We start from the raw sequence: 22,786 nt of genomic DNA on the forward strand, positions 1-22,786 counted from the left end.
AGTGGCTACATGATCTCATCCCCTAATCGTCCACTTTGTGGGTTTTCTCCCATACTTTGATGACCCCTTTATCTCTAACAGAAAAAGATAAACTTTTTAAAAATGAAAGTTCGGAAATCAGAGGAGCTAGTAGAAGATGGCAGTAGATCATTATAACATTACCATACTGTGGCAATCACTGATATTTTTAAAAGTTGTGGGTGGGGGATTACATCTGGAGCAGAGGAGAAAAGCACACAGCCATGTGACTCCCATTGCTGCTGCAAAAGCCTCTGCAGTCACAGCAATAAGAGTTACACACAGAATTGTGTCTGAGTGGAAGGAGCCCTGGAGAACTGATGCCAGCCGGGCCAGAGAACGTACTGAGCCACCTGGACTGGTGGTCTGTCTCAGTAGGTGGCAGCTTATACGTCATGGGTGCTGGAGAGTGCCCTCAAGTCATAGTTGACTAATAGCAACCCCTGGTGGGGTTTTCATGGCAAGAGGCTAACAGGTGGCTTGCCATTGCCTTCCTCTGCAACCCTGGTCTTCAATGGAGGTCTCCCATCCAGTTACTAACTCAGGCAGACCCTGCTTAGCTTCTGAGATTTGAAGAGATCAGGCTCACCTGGGCTATCCAGGTCAGGGCATATCTCATGGGTACTGGCTTATATAGTCTGTGCCAAAACATGCAAACTTGTTGAACTTGCGATTTTGGCATAATTTTAGTTCCCTTCAGATTTTTAGTGAGCTAAATCGAAAAGAGTCCAGTAGCACCTTTAAGACTGACCAACTTTAGTGTAAGCTTTCGAGAAACACAGTTCTCTTTATCAGATGCGTCACATCTGATGAAGAGAACTGTGTTTCTCGAAAGCTTACGCTACAGTAAAGTTGGTCAGTCTTAAAGAAGCTACTGGACTCTTTTCGATTTTGCTACTACAGACTAACACGGCTAACTCCTCTGGATTAGTGAGCTAAGAAGCTTTATTTTCTGCACAGACTTCATCTGGCAAAGGGATGTGTAAAGTAAGTGGACAAATGGGTGTTGGGAGTCCAGCAAGAGAGTTTAAGCTTTAGAGTGTTGGATTAATAGTGCAGAGACACAAGTTCAATCAAGAATCTCACCAGGTCACCTTGGCCCAGTTGTACACTCCCAGTCTAATCTCTGTTATGCTGTAAGAATAAAATGTGGGAAGAGAGAACCATATATCCACCCTGAATGGCAGGATAAAATTCAGCCAGCAAAGTGTTCCCTTTTGCATTGCTGCCTTTCCTGTAGCTGGTGAAGGAGAAAACAGAGGATGAAAAACCATTTATATGTATGTTAAACTATAACGCTGGCTTCTCTCTGATGTGATTTGTTCTTTCTTCCAAGAAACACAGAAGGAATGTTGACTTTACTGGAAGCTTCAGACTTTACAAGCTAAAATCTTCATTATGAACGCTGACTGGATTTGAATGCCTGGCTTTTGTTCTACAGCTGCAAGCTGCTTTAGCTTGACTCCAATTGAGCTCTGTTTATGGCGGATAGCAACGGATCTTGAGCCAAGCTGGGAAAGAATCTCATGGTAGCTGGGAAGCGGAAAAACTGTCCAGAGAAGCTGCTGCTAGACATACGGTCTGCAGATCTGGTGCCAATCCTCACCCCCAGCAGAATATAAAAGATCCTATGTGTTTCTTCTCCACTTTGGGCTCACTGCCTTTTCCCCTCATCCCACAGGTTTGTGCTTTTAACAGATTTCATGGCAAGTACGAAGTCTGCTAAGACTTCACCCATTAAACTTTTATCTCACTGTTTTAAGCAGGACACAGGCTTTGTCAGTAGATGAGATGGCTGTGAGGCAGTAAGTCCCCTAATCTCAATTCACCAGATAACCAAAAAAGGTAAGGTAAAGGTAGTCTCCTGTGCAAGCACTGAGTTATTACTGACCCATGGGGGGACGTCACATCACAACGTTTGGGGTGGTTTGCCATTGCCTTCCCCAGTCATCTACACTTTACTCCCAGGAAACTGGGTACTCACTTTACTGACCTCGGAAGGATGGAAGGCTGAGTCAACCTTGAGCTGGCTTCCGCCAGGATCGTACTGCAGCTTACTACTCTGGCTCTTTCCAAAAAAAGCCCCTTTTAATCTCAACCCCCTCCCACTGCTCATCTATGCTAGGGGGATAACTCTACTGGCCTACCTTACATGGTACGGTCAGTGTTAGCTGAGCAATTAAACACTCTGGATTGAGGGACTCCAACACTTGCCAGGAACAAAGTAGTTTATTAAACAGATGATTAAACTGACAGGCTTAACTAACTATATATATACTCCAGGTTTTCCCTTTTGGCTCTCCAGGAAGTGGTTCCTGTTACTGCTTCCCTTTGATCTCTGTACAAGGAACTATTCTGCATGGTGGATATGCAGAATGAAGATCTGCATGAAGCACATCCTTAGAGTTTATATCGCAGTTTCCCTCAAATAATTACTGTTATGTGGCTTGTTGAAATCACAGGGCTTGGCACTTGTGCTAGGAAAGGCAAATAGTGCCAGTTCTATACAAACATGGGGCATGATGATCCACAGAGGTGGTCTCTTGCACAACCCTACGTGAGCTGAAGAGCCAGAAACTGTCCTATGTGGCAGGGACCATAGAAGTAATTCTAAGGGGTGGGAGAATCAAAGTGATCTGGACATGATGATGGTGGTACATTTTCCCATGAGTTTACTTAATGGGCAAATGAATTAAAGTTCTTAGCCATTTCAGTCAGTATCATAGAAATAAGTTTATCACGGTGGTACAGATGAAACTTTTTTTTAAAAAAACCCAAAACATAGTTGATTGGTCAGAGTAACACATCAAATGTTTACGGAATTATGAACTGAACTATGGAAAGATCTTGGTGGGATAAAAATGACCCCCTATTATTTTATTCAGTGATGGGCAGGCATGACACAACAAAGGAAGTTCTTTTGTAGAAAGCCAGCATCTTTTTTTAGGTATTACTGAAGCATCAGATATAATCAGCTTCTCTTCCTCCACTATGTGTGTATGTGGTGTTGGTGGGGAGGGGCACCTTGCCTCTCTCTAATCCAAAGGCTGCAAAATTTACCCAGCTCTGACCTAAGGAATGACTTCTGGAATTAGGTGATAGTTTATATTTCCTCACCTAGTTTATATTCCCTCACCTGGGAGTAAGCCCCACTGAACTTAGCAGGAAGTATCTGTCTAAACATGCAGAGGAGTTGCGCAGTTTGAATAGAAACTTGTTCAACTTTGAAAAGGGAGAGCAACCAACACTGAAAAGAGCAGATTGTGCATAAGTAGCACAGAATTGTCCAGGGCGTAGCACAGAATTGTCCAGGGCTCATCCTCTCCGTGTTCACCATCAACTCCATTTCTGTCTCTCTCCATGCGGCTTACCCTCTCCTCTATCCACAGCTGAGCTCTGCTCCCAAGGTATAGCGAAAGGGCCTGTCTTCTGTTGGTGGGCCCCAAAGAATGAGCAACCATCAGCCTTGACTACAACTGCCGCCTTTGGGCCAGATCGTTGAGGGAGGGGGAAGGCTCAGCCCTCCCTGGCCGATCTTAGGGCTGGCTTTGTTTCCATGCAGTGGGAGTTTATGGAGAAAACCTTATGACTGCGTCAAACTCACATAGTGTTATACCTGTTATGTTTCCCATTCAATCTTCCCTCACAGAACCCCACATCAGCTTGACTTTGCCTCATAGCAGGGCTGCCTCTGCCAGAAAGAGAAGCGCTGCCTTCTGCATCAACTGTCTGAGATCAGAATGGAACCGTAGGCTGACCTGCATGTTGGACATGGGGAAGCGTCCTGAGACCATTGGTTTCTCAAGGATCCTGTTGTCCATTTTGAATGGCAGTGGCTCTCGGATCTTTAACATGACCTACAACCTGGTCTTTTTAATGGAGAAGCCAAGGATTGAACCTGGGACCTTTTACATACAAAGCAGATGCTCTGCCATGCAGTCAAAGCTCCTTCCCATCTCCTTAAAAGCTGGTGGTTGCAGGAACCCTGGGTAATGCTGCTGTTCTCTACAGCAAACAGAGAATGAAACCTGCCCCCTTCCTCCCACACCATGGCACTCAGTCGGTTTGTGTTTTTCTCCATGCCTGCCTGATGCAGGAAGGAGACCAAGCAGGGACGGGTGGGCTCAAGGCACTGGAGCAACACAAAGGAAAGCAGGGGAGGAGCTGGGGTTAGCTCCTCTCTCGCATGCTCTGCTTTTAGATAAAAGGCTGCTGCTGCTTCTTTATGCATCTTTTTTCGTTGTCGCATTTTTAGCCTGCTCCGAGGAGCTCAGGATAGTATATGTGGTGCTCTCCTCCTCCCACAAATTCTCCTATGTACTACCTGTGCTTTATATTGTCCAATGTCAATCCTAGAAGGGATTATGTTCTGTTCCAGTATTTTCTTGTACTTTGTATTGGATTCTTGCTAGCGCCTTGTCTTTTTAAACCTGTATCTATTTACCCTATGGCATTGTTTATGGAAATGTCCTTGACACTGTATGGAAATGTACTTGATTCTGTACGGAAATGTTGATTATACTAAGCTTGTACTGTGTAATCCGCCTTGAGTCTCAGTGAGAAAGGTGGACTATAAATGACAAATAAATAAATAAATAAACGCCTAGCCCAGCAATTCCACCACACTGAGCATAGTAGATCCTGCTGTGGTGCCTTTTTCAGCCTGGGCTCAAGCAGGCTGAAATACACTGCTGTTTTAATGATGTTTTAATGTAGGTGAATTTTTATTGTATTTTAATATTTTGTTATCCACCCTGAGCCTGCCCGTGGGGAGGGCAGAATAGAAATTTGAAATAAATAAATAAAAATCAAATAAATAAATGGTTTCTGCATGGTTGTATTCAAGTGTTTAAAGTTACAGCCTTGCCAATTTTTTTTTACATGTTGACTGCAGAAAACATCCGTGTAATATGAGCGGGCCTCTCAACACATCTAAGCATGTAGCATTGCTGCCACTTCAGGATGTTTGAGGCATGGGCGATGGCATGAGAAAAAAAACTTCTGCTAATCAGCAAAGGAGCTGTTAGCCTGTCTTCACTTTAGACCTCTCTTTTCTTAAGTGTTTTCTCCTTTTCAACCTCAGCTGGAGGCAGAGAGGGACTCTGACTGCTACAGTTAAAGTCTATTGAGCCAATGGAGTGGGGATTCTTTCCCTTTGTAAAAATGTGTATTCTCTAGAAAAGACTTCACTGTCACTTTCTATTTATTTTGGATCTCATCAAACTGAATTTAAATAGATGTTTTTTCTCATCTGGCCAAAAAAGAAAATCAATATTATTTTTGGATTGAATACAGTTGTCATAGGGACATAGGGAAAAAATCAACTGCCATCTTCATAATTAAAGATGGTAAAGTTCCCCAAACAAGTTCTTGATCCTATCTGTCTCTCCCCCTTCAGTGTTTATGTCGGATGGCTGGAGAAAAGAGAAATTGCTATGGTGGGCACCAGGGGCAGAACTCTTGCTTTGCATGCATGAAGCCCTGCCTGAATCCGTGATGCCTCCTCTGAAAGAACAGGAGGCCTTGGGAAAGACCTTACGTCCGCCCGAGACCTTGAATGGATGCAGCCAGTCAGAGCAAACCCTACTGAGCTAGATGGACCAATGGACTGACTCAGTGTCAAGCAGTTTCATACATTCCACAAGATCTGAAACTCAAGTGTAGGTAAATGAACAGAGCAAGCAGACCCAACGGGAAACTGAAAAGTTCTATAGACTCAGCCGATTGCAGCGCTGCATTGGCCACATCAGGCTTTGTCATAACATGCAAATCATGCCCTATTATTTCATTAAAGATCACACCCCGAGCCTCCTCCTCTTTGTCACATGTTCTTGGAGATACTTTTTGTTTCTTCCATGACTGGCTGAGGCTTCTGAAACAAGGGAGTGTTAGGCAACTGCTACATTGACTGTTCAACCCCACCAGGGATCTGGTTGTCCCTAATTTTCAGCACCGTGACTCAGCTCTGCAATTTGTGATGCCTTAATAAATCAGAGAGTGCCTTTTGAGTACGTGCAGCATGACTTCCCTTCTCTGCCTATTGCAGATTTCCCTTCTCTGCCTATTGGCTCAATAGACTTTAACTGTAGTAATCAGAGTCTACCACATGCAGTCTCCACCTGTCTGGGACTGAGGAGGGATGGGAGTTCCCAGGTCTTAAAGGGTGTCTTCGGTGGGGTTTCAGCCCCAGATCTTCTCATTAGAGCCAGTGTAGCCCAGGTGTTCAAGTGTCTGACTAGGACGGCATTGGCCCCAGCTTCAGATTCTCATTTAGCCTTGAAACCTGATGGGTGATCTCGAGCCAGTCACCCTCTTACAGGCTAACCTGCCTCAACAGGCTTGTTGCAAGGATAAAAAGGAGGAGGATTGTGTATGCTGCCCTGGACCCCTTGGAGGAAAGGTGGGGCGGGGGGGGGAGTTTAATGTATTAAACATTATCAGAACCCAACAAAAGAAGTTGCAAAACATTATCAGAACCCAACTTTGCAAATTCCATGTAAGCTTTATTAAAGGCTGTTCCTTAAAGCAGCAAAACAACAAAACAGTTCATGGGCAGTTCTTGGCTATTGCACAGCTATTTGGCTATCTTTTTTTAAAAAAAGAAACAACCCTAAAACCACAAAGGCCACATCTCTGTGCTTTGTGGGAAAGGAGGGCAGTTGTTCTTTGCAGGTAGTGAAGGCACTGGGATTTTTTTTGTTTTAAGAGATGTACATCTTTTGTTTATGCATCGAGCTCTGCCAGAGCCCTCTGCAGAGGATCAGTATCCCAGAAATCGTCTTCCCAGCCCAGGAACCAGCCAGTGAAGGTAGGTGGTTCATGTCCTTGACGGATGACGGTGATAGGAGTTCTTCTGTCGCGGTTCGCAGGATCAGTCTCAATGTACCTTGTTGCTGTAAAGATCAAAACGAAAGAAAGAAAATAAGTAAGTCTACTGCTGTGATCCGAAGGCCAAACTTCACCTTATGGATGCAGCTCTGAAGACAGGTTCCAAATATGATTGGAGCAGCACCACCAAGGGGACAAGGTTTTTAACCATGCTGATTTCCAACTGTAAATTTTCTCCCCACTTGAAAGTTGCTGTTAAGGAAAAAAAAAAAAGCATGCACTTTCCCACTGCGGTTGCATTAAAGTAAGGAGGAAAACATCAGGAGCTCCGATAGCATGCACTTTGGCCATTCCACTCTTCACGGAATACAGGATAGCAAGACTCTTTTCTCCCTTTTCCAGAATACTAGAACTCAGGGGCACCCAGTGTCTGTGGACAGTAGATTTAGGACAAATCGAAAGCAAGTGCTTCTTTTACACAATGAGAGATGCAGGCGGACTTACCTGATGCCTGAGCCTCTGCCTTCTCCTCCTCCTGGGCATCTTTTCCGATCCACACAAAGACCTTTAAAAATTACAAAATGCAATAAGGGGGAGGGAAGAGAAGCCCAAAATAAACAAGCAGCTGCAGCAAGAAAATTTGGGGCGGACCCTTTAAGAAACATGAGACTTAGAACCAGGGGTCATTTCGTAGAAAAAGAACTGGAGAAACTCATTGGCATAAATCATTAGCATATGCCATGCCTCTTTCCATCACCGGAAGTTTGTCATTCATATAACTGATTTGCATATGCCACACACCCTGACATCACCTATTCTGCCTGTTTTGGACCCAATCCTGGGTATTCAGGGCTGAAATTGGGCCAAAAATGGCAAAAAGGGGCTGAAAATGGCTGAAAAGGGGCACAGAATGGTCAGGACCTGGCTGCTGATGAGTGGGAGAGTGATCCACCACCCGTCAGAGGCCCGATCCAGGCCATTCCAGCCCCAATCCAGGCTGAAATGGGCCCAAAATGGCCGAGAGTCAGGTGGGTGGGGCCAACTGCCATGTGACCTCTTTGGGGAACTGCCAGAACTGTGTTCCTGTGCATTCCCCCTCGAAATGAGCCCTGCTTAGAACTTGTAGAATCAGCAGAATCAAGCAATCACTTTTTCTTGGGTTGAACTATTTCAGGCAGCGGGTCAGGAAACTGAATGTGAGAATATGTCCCCATGAAAAATTAAAAAAACCCTGCAGAAAGGAAAAAAGCAGATCAGGATGAAGGGTGAGCCAAATGTTTCTCCCTGATATGCTAGTTTTCTTCATGCAAGGAGGTATTCTCAGGAAATAGCATTCAAAGTAGGAAGGGCAGCATATTCAAACATGAAGTCCATCGCTTGATTCGGATGATTGAGTACATCACCCCTCGGCCTGATAAAGAATCCTCCAGTTCACAGAAGCTCTTACAGTTCACTTATTTTAAACAAAGAACTAAAGGTAGAACTAGATGTCACAGGAGTTATCGGGCTGCCGCCCAAGCAGCAACCTCGTATCTCTCTCCTTCTTCGGCAACGCACAGCTCAACAAGGCAGCCAGGCTCTCTTCATTGTAGAAGGCTCAGCTTATCTGGCATTGAACGTGAACAGACCTGGTTGTAAGGGAAGGGCTAAATACCTGGTCCCAGGTGTCCAACAGCATCACATCATCTGTAGCCAAATCATCTTGGGTCAGTTCCCCAGGGACTTCTTCAATCTAAAAGGAATATTTAAAGATAATACGTAATGGGCATAAATACTCCAAGCAAGAGTGAAAGGCATTCATATTCTCGGGCTACTCCGATAAAGAAGACCCTGCTCCTAACAACCAGCAGGTTACCCACAGGAGGCAGCTGCTGATCAAGGGACAGCTGTCTCCAACGAGATCCAAATCCTCTGGATTGCTGAAAAGGGAGCAACTTTCCATGGCGTCAACCCACAAGATACTTACAACAAAGCGTCCACTCTTGTTGGAGCAGGCAAAGAGCCTAGGGGGATGAGCATCCATTTTCTTGTCCTTCAGCCGTGGGGAAGTGCGGTAAGGGGCTCTTCCACCCAGAGCTTGCCAGAAGTTGGCTGCAAAGCAGAACGAGAGCATCACACATGGTTTTACCAGCCATGTCACTCCATTGCCTACAAGGGTAAGTGGTAAGCTCTGAGCATAGATGCTGGCAGGGCTTTTTTTCTGGGAAAAGAGGTGGTGGAACTCAAGACTGCACAATGATGTCACTTTGGGTCAGCTGGAACAAGGGGGGAGTTTTTTAAAGTTTAAATTGCCCTTGGCGAAAATGGTCACATGGCCGGTGGCCCCGCCCCCTGATCTCAAGACAGAGGGGAGTTGAGATTGCCCTCTGCTAAACTCCCCTCTCTCTGGAGATCAGGGGGTGGAGCCACTGGCCATGTGACCATTCTTAAGAGGTGCCGGAACTCCGTTCCATCGTGTTCCCGCTGAAAAAAAGCCCTGCCCGCTGGAGTGGATTAACCCTTACCGTGAAAGTTCCTAGTGGCAGCCAGGAGGAAGCTGAGCTGAGCCGGTACTACTCCGCCTAGACCCAGCCAGCAGTGGCCATGACAGGTTTGGGCTCATTTGCTGATTTTGCCCGTGATACAATCACCAGGTGCAGACCGAGCTGCCCCTCCCCTGAAGCATTAAACAGCTTGGCTTCCTCGTGAACCATCTGAATGCTCCTGCTACCAGCCCTTCCTCTGGCTTGAAGATCCGGAGTTGGGTCCATGGAATTGTTTAGAAATACTCCTCCCATTTATACCCTACTTCTTGCCCCACAAAAGGTCTCGGATACAGTGTACAGTAAAACAGGCCATAATGCATATAAAATGGCATAACAAATACAGGCAGGGTGGTGGGCTTGGGAGCAGAAAATAAATGAACTTGGAGAGAAGAGGTTTTCCCCAGTAGAGGTAAGAGCAGCTGGGTGGAGGCAACTGTTAGCAAGAAAAGAGCACGAGGGGAAAGAATTAAGTAACACCTCCCCAGTCCCATACCAGTATATCGGAGCTCTGTGGCTTCACTCAAGTCAGAAAAATTATCATAGTACTAAACATAACATGCAGTTCCTCCTTTTAAAATGTCAAGATAGAATTTAGAAAGGCAACGCTTAACTTGACAGGCTCTACAGTTTATCCAGGAGATTTAACTTCTGTCAAAATATGGAACTGGCAAAGGGTCCTAGGACGCGGTTTGATGGCACTCGAACCAACAGGCTTGCTAAAGTCTGGGTCTGTTCAGTGCCCACACGGGAGGCCTCTTGGGAACCTGATGTAAGCCACCTTACCTTCCAGGATGGAAGGAGGATGGAATATAAATGAAATAAATAAGCCTAGACCTGTGGCGCAGAGTGGTAAGCTGCAGTACTGCAGCCCAAGCTCTGCTCATGACCTAAGTTCGATCCCGGCAGAAGTCAGGTTCAGGTATCCGGCTCAAGGTTGACTCAGCCTTCATCCTTTCGAGGTTGGTAAAATGAGTACCCAGTTTCCTGGGAGTAAAGTGTAGATGGCTGGGGAAGGCAATGGCAAACCACCCCGTAACAAAAAAGTCTGCCAAGAAAACGTTGTGAGGTGACGTCCCCCCTGTGGGTCATTATGACTCAGTGCTTGTGCAGGGGACTACCTTTACCTTTACCTAGCACTGAAATGTTCATTATTTTGAGCTCCTGGACCTTGCTGAAGACTAACACTCCAACCCTGGGCCACAGACTGGAGAAGGCTGAGAAAGGGCCAATACAGTTCAGAATACCACCTCATACCTGGTTCTTGACCTTCAGTAACCTGGGTCCCGCTCACACCCAGAACCTTCAACAGCTCCTGGGCCCCAGATTTCTCAGCATCGCTGGCTCCTTGGCCTACCCAGAGGTAAGCAGCTGAGGGAGTTTTTAATACGAAGACATCGTTGGAATTGAGCTCTTTGGCTGCTGGATCCAGCTGTAGAAGAACAGTTGACAATACTGACTCTTTTTGAGGTGCTGAGAGTTCTCCCCAAAGGTGCCTAATTTTCCTTTGCCTTCCAGACACCATTTACAACGTATGTAAAATCATTAACAAAAGCAACTCTAAAAATAAAAGCTTTCCTGGAGAGAAGCCCACACAGCAAAAACTATTCTGGGAATAAATTACAAGTTCATGGGAACATCTCGATAATCAGTCATCCTTATCTGCAGGAAAAGAGGAATCTCCCAGGAATGTATCTAGACCATGAAGTGCTAGCTAAATTTGGGACTTGTATATCAAGTCAAATACCATTTGCAGCAGACTTCAGCTTTCCTAGTTAATTGCATGCCAGATGAAACATCGTACATAAAATTAACAAGGTTGCCCCTTTGGACTCCAGCATACCTGGATGGTTGATTGTCAACCAATCAAATGAAATTCAAATAGATAACCTTTGACATGCACTCCAGTACACCAAATACCACCTCCCTACAACATTTACATTAGAGTTGTTGGAAATCCCTGGAATTCCATTTTCACGTTCATTTGCCTGGCTTAGGCCAACAGATTTCTGTGCAATATCTACTTCCCTTCCAGATTTGATATTGCCATGTGAGCTCTGCCATTTCCATTCATTATACACCATATTGTAGCTGGAGGTTTGACTTAGACTGGAGAGGTCTGGGTTCCAATACCTCTTAGGGCCATGCATCTGACCTTGGGCCAATCATCCATTCCTGGCCCAGCCTGCCTGACAGCATTGTTCTGAAGGAAAAATGGGATTTTACCATCCTAAACTCCTTGGAGGAAGGGTAGGATAGACATGTAGGAAACAAATGATTTTAAAAGCCTTTACATTTTCATCTGGGTTCCTCTCACTTAGTTGCACTACATGATGGGTTTTGTAGTCTTAAGCAACAGTTTTCAAGCATAAATATTTTGCTCAGATTGTGGGCATGCATATCATATATTCCAAGTGGATTTAGATAAATATGGCCTCTGTTTTGGAACATGATTCTGCATCCACAGGACACCAAATTCCATTCTGAATGGAATTCAGCAGCAATACGAATGTGCAACATACACCATCATGAGAGCCATATCCAACCATGAAGAGGATGCAATAGTAAAGAATAGTAAATAAGTTTGCAATGTATGAATTCTGACTTTATGAATCTGATACCTCTACTGCTCTGGTAGCTCCAGAAGTGCTGGACCGGACTTGGAACAGCCGTGTTGCTGCTGGGCTCGTCTGCCCACCTTCTCTGGAGGTGCCACCCTTGTAAACAATCAAAGGTTTCCTGCCAAACAAGCTCATGAGATGAGGTGGTTCTTTGCCCTGGACCACTCGTTTCTGTTGAGAAAGCGGCCCACAGTCAGACTACAGAAGAGGAAAAACCTCACAGTGGATGCTGTACCATGCAAAGAGCAATCAATGGAACACGTCCTACAGTAGGCTTCCATGAAAACAAATCAGCAGTTCCATGGACCACACAAAACTTCTTTGGATTGTGAACCAATTAGAGAATTTATACTTGATCATTGCCTGCCTTATAACAGATGAGTCAGTTCATTAGAGATTCTCTCCATTGATTGGTTCCTGAATTTTGTGATTTCTATAAATACATTCCCCTTAGGAAGTCCATCTTGAAGTTCATTTTCTTGACGTAGGTTGACAGATTTCTATAAAACATCTGCTAAGATTTCATCCTTTTTTTTGTTAGTGACTGCTTTCCTTTCAATGAAAAACACTGGATTACTTTCACATACTTTACACACCATTGCACTGTATGATGTGTTTTGTAGTCTTATGGCTGCATAAGCTGCATTATGGCTGCATAAGCATCAGTTCTCAAGTCTAAGTATTTTCAGTTCCTTTAACAGTCTGCTGTAGCTCTGTTAGTTCCTCTTTGTACCCTATTCCTTCCCTTGCTTTACTACAACTTAACTTTAACTAAACAACCTGCATGGATCCCTGCTGGTTCTAATTACCTGTACGGGAGTGCCACCAAGCTCTTCATCCAGTTGAACACTAAGAAAAGCTGAAGTTGTAATCTCATCTTGGGAAGAATCAGCACCCTGCCTGAAAAGGACAAAATAAAAACAGAGATATACCCTTGAGGATTTTCAGAACTAATCAATTTTTAAAAAATAAATAATAATTCAATTATTTAATTTTAAAATAATAATGGCAGCATGTCTTCAGCAGGCTCTCCTCCAGCCACCCTCCAAGGTTGGCCAAGATTACATTTCGGACATCCGAGTTACAGACCCCCAAAGCGGCAGCCCCCAGGAAACTTCCAGTACACAGAATAGGAGCCGCAAACACCAATTGACTTGCATTGGCTTGTAGTAATTGGCAGAGCCCTAGGCTCGTCCAACTCCCCACAATCAAATAAGAATTGAAAGAGGAAAAAAATGAGACAGAAGAGTTAGTCCTCAAGGAGACCACTAAGCTTGCACCCAGAGCCTGACTGCAGCTCTGAGACTGGGTTGGGGCACAGCCCTAGGCTATCCCACTGCCCCACAAGCAAATAAGAATTGAAAGAAAAAAAGAAGAAACAAGAATGAGCCCTCAGCCAAGGAAACACAATAAGCTTGCTCCCACCCAGAGCCTTGCTGCAACACAAGCCCCAAGCCTCCCTCTGACGCAATCAGAAAAGAAAACCCTGCAACAAGCAGTTCCTCCAAGCCAGTAAACAGCTGGAAAGTGAAAACACGGCTCTGAACTATGTCTTATATACTAAACGCTCACATAGAGACTAATGGGAGCTCTCTCATTGGTGACCAGAGCTGCCTATCAACATTTTCAGGATAAGACTGGTGTGTTTCAAGGGCAGCAGAAGGTCTGCAGGTGGCTCCTATGTTACCTAGGGAATTGATTGCTCGGCGCTGGGATGTCTGGTTTCACAGACCAACAGACCGACTGACTGTCCAAAGTTTGTCGTGTCCGTAAAAAAAGGAGCGTCCCATGACCCACTGGCTTGTGAATGCCGAACCAGCCTGGTCCATGTAAAATTTTGTCTGTTTTTTGATCTATGCCCACCTCTAGTCTTTAACATAAATTTAAGAGAGGTAGCACTTGCCATATATGACCTGTTTTTACAAGCGTCAAAAGTTCTTAAGTAATGCTCATCGTTTTGGCTAATATCTATAAATGCCTATGGAACATCACCTGGCAGAATTTCTGCAAATTACCTTAGCAGAGGTGGTATAGAATAGAAATGGTAACTGCTTTCCTAAAAAATTGTCTGGATATAACATTTATTTTAGTTGGAAAGAGACTGGAACAAATTCTAATCTCAAGGGATGGAAAATACTCCTCATTCCCGAGAGTGTTCACAATTAGCTGGAATGATTCCTTTGAACTGATAAGAGGAAAAATCCACTAATGCATTCAACTTCGGGTCATGGTCTCAGCTGAGATGGTTCATACCAGTGCTACCAGGACCCTTGGAGAAAGAAAGAGATTCACACTGAAAAGTTTGGGGCCTTGACCCCCGACTCCCCCAAACCAGGTTCCCAGTTTGAGGGCTGCCTTTAAAAAGGGGTTGGAAGCAGCAGCAAATCCCAAGCATTAACCGGGACCTTTCTCTCTGGCACAAATTGTACCATCTTCATTGGCTTTCCATTTTATTTATTTACTTATTTCAATTTCTATCCTCCCTACACTGGCAGGCTCAGGGAGGATTACATTCATAAACGTCACTGAAAAATGTCTTAAAGGGAAAGGGTTTGGAGGTGGATGTTCTGATAGGGAGCATTCTAATTCAATTCGGCCGGTGGGGGCCCTGCCCAGCATCAACCATACGTCTGGTGGAACAGTTCCATCTTACAGGCCCAGTGGAAGGATAACAAATCCTGCCGGGTCCTGGTCTCGTCTGACAGAACGTTCCACCAGGTTGGAGCCAGGACCAAAAAGGCCCTGGCTCTGGTCGATGCTAGGCAGGCCTCCCTGGGGCCAGGGACCATTAATAGCTGTTTGTCTCCAGATCGGAGCATCTTCTGGGGTACATATAGGGAGAGGCAGTCCCAAAGATACGCAGGTCCCAGTCCGCATAGGGCTTTATAGGTTAATACTCCAGTTCAAAGTGTGAGTTTTGACATTTAAAGTTCCAAGCAATTTCAAGCCTGTATGCCTTGAGGACCACCTGCTATAGGAGTCTGCCTGCATGCTCAAGAAATCCACAGATAGCCTACACTGTGTAAGTATGGTGGGGAGGCTCAGATGACAGAGCCTTTCTAAGAAAGCCCCCTTAGCTCCTTCCCAGCCAGGCTGCAGGCCTATCTATTTATTTTTCTCATTCAATTTGATTCCACCCTTTTTTCTGGAAGTTCAGGGTATGTGATTCTCCCCTCCTCCATTTTATCTTCATAACAACCCTGTGAGGTAGGCCAAGCTAAGAATGAGTGATAGGACCCAGCTCATCCAGTGAACTTCATGGCTAAATGGGGATTTAAAAATGGGTCTCCCAAGTCCCCATCTGAAGTTCCTGTCTAACAACTACACCATGTTGGTTCTCAAGTGGTGTTCATTTCCACATACCTCTGACCTGACCTAGAAATCTGCCTGATTTTTCTGTGTTCCTGTTGGGGACATGCAGATCTTGTTGCACTTTAGTGAGCTGGTGTTTTTAATGTTTAATGTTGTCTTCATTAATGTTGCCAGATGTTTCTCATTTAGTGTCTGGATACTGATTTTGTTACCCTTAGCTGCACTGAGGGTCCCCATATGGGCTAAGAAGACAGGACAGAAAGTTTTTCATTTTCTGGGCTTTAAAGGGAATCTACTTACCAAGTATAGATGATTTTCCCTTGCTTGTTTCCATGCCGGTAATCATACAAGATGATGTAGCTGTCTCCGCCGTAGAACTGGCCATAGTTTGAAGGGTCTACAGGCACTTTGGCAGAACCTTCTATTCTCCAGATCTGGGTGCAAAAGAGAAGGGATCATTTCAAATTAGTACGAGAACACCTTTTTCCTTTCAAAGAAGGAGCTGCTTATTTCTCAGATTGTAAACGTAGAGCGGACAGTAAGTATAACCTAAAGGCAAAATTACACATGATGCTCTGTCTCCTGAAACAAAAATAGTCTTCCCAGACTGCTGTAAGCCGTTGATAGGCCAAAAGACAGGGAACTGAACTTCCTCTGTCTTGTATGCATTGTAAACCTAGCGCTTGCTTGGTTAACAGTTTTGTTCTCTCCCACAGTGCAATCCTAAGAACACATTCTGTGAGTAAGCTCCATTGAGCAGAGCTCAGTAAGGTTCTGAGTAAACCTGCTTAGGATAGCACTGGCCCAGGTTTGAATCCTCACTGCACTCTGGAGGCCTTCTGGGTGACCTTGGACTAGTCACTCTCTCTCAGTCTAACCTAACCTGCAGGGTTGTTGTGAAGATAAAATGAAGGCCAGAAGAACCATGTTGTAGCCTGCTTTGGGTCCTGCTGACAAGGACAGCAAGGTAAGGATATCTACTTTTTAAGAATATTTTATTTTGCTTCATTTATATCCTACTTTTCTCCCCAATGGGGACCCACAGCAGCTTACAACATTTCCCCCTCCTCCATTTTTTCCCTCACAACAGCCCTGTGAGGTAGGTTAGGCTGAGGATGTGTGACTGGCCCAAGGTCACCCAAGCAGGTTTCCATGGCAAAGTGGGAAATTGAACCAGATCTTAGTTCATCACTCTAGCCACTACATGGTGCTGGTGTGATAATAACAACACAGCTAGAAATTAAGAAACATCTCGGGTTTTTCTGCAATCTCTGCTCCCCTTGTTGAATTCTGCATGTATGCACGTGCAGTTACTATACAGCATTTCCATGATGGCTCTCCACGCTCCTATAAACCGCAGGAACGGTGCCATCCTGACTTCTGATCTCTGCTGTTCTAAACTGCTGAGTAGAAGTGCTGCCTGAAGGACAGTTAACCCCTTCTACGTCTGTTGATTTCAATGGACTTAGCTCTGCTTAGGATGGCACTGTAGGATATTAGGAAGGAGCCAGCAAAAAATTAAAAATTTAATTGGAGAATTGGCTAGGAATTGTAGCAAGACAACGGCTGCAAAGCTTTCAAACTTCCTCTGCCTACCCCTATTCCAGCCCCACACATCTCCTTGCACTTCTGGTTTTGTTCAATTGCACAACCAATAGTTTTGATGTAGCTGTCTGGACACATTGTCTGCCGCCCCCTGCTCTTATAATATTTGTTTCTTCTTCCCAGAATGCAGGTGCTGTAATCTATTAACACCTACAGCAATCAAACCGCGAGGCTGCCAGTGTCCAACATCAAAGGTGGCACGACAAGGTCTTAAGATCTGGCCCTGGAACATTTGCTTTTTCCCCTCCTTCCTGCCTGATGAAGGGTTCTATAGAACCCAAAAACTTGCCTAATGTTTTGCGCCACTGGATTGGCCTTAATAAAAAGGTATTACATGACTTTATATTTTTTTCTGGATTTTGTGTTGGCCAATACAGCTATTTAGCTGGATACACAATACAGCCTGCAGAGCCACCTCCTGGGGGGAAATGGTAAAACCCATGAGAACATCTCACTGACATGCCTTGGCTTGAAATAAAACTTAGCTGAGACTTAAACATCCAGAGCAAAAGATGCTCAGCTTTATCATGAGGACAACGCATGACCGCAGAAACTGTAAGAGTAACACTATATCCCTGGCCTCTCAACCAAAAGGATCTAAGGTAGCAGGTATTGGGAATGACTTTCCCCTTCCTGAGATCCTGGAGAACTGCAGCCAGTCAGAGCAGTTAATACTGACCTTGGTGGACCAATGGTCTCACTTGGTATAAGACAAAAAGGAAGTACCTACTTTTTGCAATGGATAGCTGATCTGTGGAACTCACTGCTAAGAGATGTGGTGATGGCCATTGGCTTAGATGGACTTTTAAATGGGTTGGTCAGATTTATCTCAAACTATTGCTGGCTATTGGGAGGGAAGGCAGCATGTTATAGCGCAGTCTCATTAAATCTCAGAAGCTAAGCAGGGTGGAAGACTCTGCAAAGGAAGGCAATGGCTACTTCACACTTACCTTGAAAGTCCCTTGCTAGGGTCGCCATAAGCTGGTTGCAACTGGATGGCACATAACATATATATGGTTGGCTATTTGTCATGATAGCCAAATGTTCCAGAAAACAGCAAAATCGCGTGATAACAGCGTCTTCTTGCATGATTTCGTGCAAGATTTCGCTGTTTTCCAGAACAAGGTAAGCCGTGTGGAAACAGCCCAGCTTGCCTGTGGTTTTGTTCCAGCCGCTGTTGGAAACAGGATGCTGGACTTCAAGGACCATCAATCTGATCCAGCGTGGTTAGTCTTCTGCTCTAATCTTGTATGTGATTTTGCTTAAAAACACACACACTACCATGACTTCTTGTCTGTGTTACAGAAATAAAATTGCTGTGTGACACAGTTATTGTCTCACTAGCGACCAAGCCCATTTAAAAATTACTCCTGCACTCCTCAGTGGGCCAATTTTGGCCCGTTTGTGGACAAAATCCGCCTGCTGCAGAGCACAGGAACGCTGCAGGGGTGGCGCGATAGGCCCTGGAGTGCTCTGTGCTCCACAGAGGGCCAATTCCAGCCCAAAAGGGCCCAATTCAGCCTGAAATGGGCTGAAATCAGCCCACTGTGGAGCACAGGAGCACTCCAGGTCTTGTTGCACCACCCCAGCCTGCTCAGGGCCGCTTCCGCACCAGGCCAGTGCCAGGCCTTCCTGGGCCTCCAAATGGGCCCCGAAATGGGCTGAAATCTGGCCACTGCAGAGCAGAGGAGCACTCCAGGGCTCGTCGCACTGCTCCAGCAGCACTCCTGTGCTCTGCAGCAGGCCGATTCTGGCCCAATTGATGCCAAATTGGGCCTGTTTGGGCCCCAAATCAGCCTGCTGCGGAACGCAGGAATGCTGCCAGGGCAGCGCAACAGGCCCTGGAGTGCTCTTGCACTCCACAGTGTGCTGCTTTCGGCCCCAAATGGGCCCAATTCGGCCTCAAATGGGCTGAAATCAGCCCACTGTGGAGCGCAGGACTACTCTAGGGCCTGTTGCACTGCCCTGTCCTGCTTGGGGCCACTACCACACTGGACCTTCCTGGGCCTCTAGAAGCCCCAAGGAGGCAGCAGGAAGGCAAATCACATTGCCACTGACTCAGTTCTTATCCCTGCAGAGTGCTCCTGCATGGGGATAAAAAGTGAGTCGTTGGCAACATGGTTTGCTTTTTTTGTCTTAGGATTGCATTGCCTTTCTTCCATCATGAAACTCATGGCAATGTTTACTGGAACTCCAGGAGTCCTGCCATCCAGACACCAACTCTTCTCTACTTCAACAAGCATTATATGCTTTCAGACCACAAGAAGTTCAGAAAATGTGGTCTGCGGATCGCTGGTGGTCTTTTAGGCAATGTCAATGGTCTTCAATCCCACTGTCATCATTTCTAGAGCAAGCAATCTCAAACACTGAGTGAAATCTGGGCTCCTCCTGCCTCAGTTACCTGTTTGTTCCCAGAGCCATCGTCTTCCATACCATGCTGGGCAGCCATCGTCGGGGAGGTGTGCAGTGTGGCAGCATCAAAAGGCACCTTCTCGATCTTGGCTATGTGACCGGAGATGTATGCCACTCCCAGGCCCTCCGTCTGGTCCCTGTCCCGCCAATTCTTGAAGAACTGCTTGAACAGGGGAGTCTCACCGCTCTCTGGAAGGACTTGGATCTGAAGCAAAGCAAAGAACTCTGAGCAGGGACAGTCTCACCCTGAGCTAAATTCCTAAGAGATTCCTGAGGGCCTTGATCAGGTTTCTGAAAAGGTTGCCATATAAACGCTTAAAATAAATACATTTTCACAAATGGGTCTTGGGGCCAAAGTACAGGTGACTGAGTTCCAGCAATGGAAATCCACACGTGCAAAGTAGCCCTTAAAAAAAAGCCAACATGGATTTGGACCGTGGCACTAGAGAAAGGGCACTTAACTTTTGCTGCTGTGTCACACCCCCATTCCCATCTCCCTTTGTCTAAAAAGCTCTCCCCGACAAGAGCTTCTCTAAGCTCCTGCAGAGGGAAAGACCAATATTGTGCTTTCCAGTCCAAGGAGGCTATTTTTGATTTGGTAAATAGACCCCCAAGAAGAGTTAAACCCCCACTTTCCCCAAGCATCATGGCCCCAGTCCATATGTCTTCTTGCAGCTGGTTTTTAGTGTCAAACAAACACATTTGACATTCTAGCTATGGAATTCCAATGCCACATAGAGTTGGTGGTTGTGGAAAGGGATGTCAAGTCACAGTTGACTTACGACAACCCCTGCTGGGGTTTTCAAGGCAAGAGACTAACAGAGGTGGTTTGCCATTACCTGCCTCTGCAACCCTGGTCTTCTTTGGAGGTCTCCCATCCAATCGCTATCTAAGGCCAGCCCTGCTTAGTTTCAGAGATCTGATGAGATTGGTCTTGCCTGGTCTATCCAGGTCAGGGTGCCACATATAGTTATGACTGTTAAACTGGTTTATAACCAGGAAAGTCGAAGCAGTTTAAGGGGATATTTATGCTGACAACTTAGATGAGCCTTACACCAGTTTAATTCTCACGACCTTCTACAAAGAATCCAAGGAACTGAAATTTGAGGAGGGAGCTGAGGAGCTGCCATGTCACAGAGCTACAATTCCCAGAAATCCCCAGAAATCCCCAGAAATCACTGCAGAGGGGGAATTGTTGTTAAACTTGTTTAAGTCGGTGGTGCAGATGGAGCTTGAGGAGAATTCAAGGTATTCTGGAGAAAGAGGGCATTAGCTTTCGGATAACGGGGAGAAACATTCCCCTCAGAGGTGAACACAAACATCTCAGAGAAAGGTCAGATTTAAAGCATTGGCCAAACTATTTTCTGGGGTACATCTCAGGAACAAGCCTGAGGCACAAGCCACCATCTTGTGATAAGAACAGAGGAGCCACAAAGCGTATTGCCCTTGACATAACATACAAAACATTACAAGGGTCAGAAGCCCACAGTCCTAGTCACCTTTCATTATAAAGTCCTACACCTCTTAGGTACTATGGAAGAAGTGACTATGGACTTGCCCACTTCCATATACTCTGAGGCAGGTAATGAATCATTCCCATTTTATAAGCAGAAAATTGCAGGAGAGGGAGCATTGCCTCAGAGGCACTCTCTGCTTACACAGCTGAATTGGCCTGTCAACTAGTATAACAAAGCTAGCTTGGGTTTTGAGTCCAATTCCATCGATCAATGCAGAGTTTCAGTCTCAGATATGTTCTTTACCGTCTCATTCTACTATACTAGATTTTTATCCCCTCCTTCTCCAGGGAGCTCAGAGGACAATCATGATGGTTCCCCCTCCCCAATTTTATCCTTACAACAACCTGTGAGGTAGATTTGGCTGAGATATACTGTGACTGTCTTAAGGTCAGCCAGCGAGTTTCATGGCTGTTTGGGAATTCGAATTTGGCCCTTAGCCAATACTTACCTGCTACACTATGCTGACATTCCACGGTCTCTTCCCCACTACTTTCCTCCTTTAAAGGGGACTTTTGGGATTTCCTAGAACCCTCATTTCTTATCAGCCATGTTTAATTAAGGTAGAAGACTGTAACTGAAGGACAATCTCCTTTCCTTTGACCCTCACCTGTGTGTGCCGGGGATAGCCCATCTTGGTGATGAATTCTGAGGCGGTTTTCAGGGCTGCCTTCCTTTCCTCAGCATTGGCATTTTTACCTATGGTTAGAACAGGTATGTGAGAGCACTGATCTGTTTTAGGCAGTCACAGAATTTAAAAAAAAATCTTAGTTGATCAATCATACGTGGGCTAGCCAATCAATTAATTGATCAAATCAGTGTGCGTTTGAATACAAACAAAACAATAGCTCTAAGGAAAATTTTGCTTTTAGGCGACACATGCAGAAGTCTCAGCAGCCACCATCTAGAAGAGGCATTCTCCCCTATGTGAAAGAGAGCAGGAATGCCTCGCATAAGATGGTACTGGAAAAGGAACATGAGAAAGGTTTATAAAAACATGCATGACATACACAGGAAGAACAACTTTCCACACTCCTATACCAGAAGTTAGGGTAACTTACAGTGCAATCCTAAACAGAGTTACACCAGTCTAAGCCCATTGAAATCAATAGGCTTAGACTGGAGTAACTCTGCTTAGGATTGCATTGTTTACGAAGGTGATAGGCAGTAGATTTAGGACAGACAACAAGAAATAGCTCTTTGCACAAGCCATAATTAACATAGGAATTTGCTGCCTCAAGATGCTAATCAGGTCGACTTGCAGAGGCATATTTAAAGGATTAGGCAAATTTTTGGAGGATTGGTCTCACAACAGCTATTAGGCATGATAACTAAACAGAACCTCCATACACAGAGGCAGTGGACACCCAAGAAACAGAAAATGAGGATAAACGATTGAAATGACTGTCACTATTGTGCACCACTTGCAAGCTTCCAGGGGCATCACACTGGCCCCTGTGGTCAACAATACCCTGGCACAGACAGATCTTTGCTCTGACCCCGCCTGGCAATTTTCATGGTCATACCCACAAAGTAACCCTATGAAAACGCATACAGAAAATTCACACCGGTGCTCAATAAAGCACCGTATATACATGTATATACTCTCCGCAGGAACACATCACGTGCACCAGCTATCATACATTTTGGTTCAGCCATACTCCCTCCCTTTACCTTTCCAGACAAAGATCTTCCCGTTGGTGCCATGGTCAAGAATAAAGCAGTCATCTGAAGTCAAGGCAGCCTGGGAGAATGGGTTCTCATCCGCTACCAGAGAGACCGCCATAGTCCCTGCACCATTAGACACCTGTGACGGAGCAGCAGAGTAGACATGTTGAACTGTTTGAAAAAGATAAACACAGCCTCTACCACCACCCCACAAACTTTTATCTGGATTTTAGTCACAAGAGCGCAGGAGAGGAGGCATTCTATGTAAGCACAAAGATACTCTTCC

The 22,786-nt window shown here is 45.3% G+C and overlaps 1 protein-coding gene across 2 annotated transcripts in view; it reads right to left on the reverse strand.

Annotated features, from left to right (window-relative positions):
• Positions 1-6,500: 6,500 nt before the first annotated feature.
• GSN (gelsolin) overlaps positions 6,501-22,786 on the reverse strand; it is a 61,277-nt gene continuing 44,991 nt past the window's right edge. For both annotated transcript variants that reach the window (XM_054997448.1, XM_054997447.1), the window contains exons 7-17: positions 22,507-22,639; positions 21,443-21,531; positions 19,308-19,523; positions 15,602-15,735; positions 12,799-12,889; positions 11,990-12,160; positions 10,626-10,800; positions 8,813-8,937; positions 8,501-8,578; positions 7,351-7,411; positions 6,501-6,911 (exon numbers count right to left, since the gene is read on the reverse strand). In XM_054997448.1, coding sequence (XP_054853423.1) covers positions 6,742-6,911; positions 7,351-7,411; positions 8,501-8,578; positions 8,813-8,937; positions 10,626-10,800; positions 11,990-12,160; positions 12,799-12,889; positions 15,602-15,735; positions 19,308-19,523; positions 21,443-21,531; positions 22,507-22,639 — 1,443 coding nt within the window. In that variant the 3' untranslated portion in view covers positions 6,501-6,741. The remainder of the gene's footprint in view (positions 6,912-7,350; positions 7,412-8,500; positions 8,579-8,812; positions 8,938-10,625; positions 10,801-11,989; positions 12,161-12,798; positions 12,890-15,601; positions 15,736-19,307; positions 19,524-21,442; positions 21,532-22,506; positions 22,640-22,786) is intronic.

The sequence above is a fragment of the Eublepharis macularius genome, chromosome 14 (assembly GCF_028583425.1).
Source record: "Eublepharis macularius isolate TG4126 chromosome 14, MPM_Emac_v1.0, whole genome shotgun sequence".
In the NCBI taxonomy this organism is placed as follows: domain Eukaryota; kingdom Metazoa; phylum Chordata; class Lepidosauria; order Squamata; family Eublepharidae; genus Eublepharis; species Eublepharis macularius.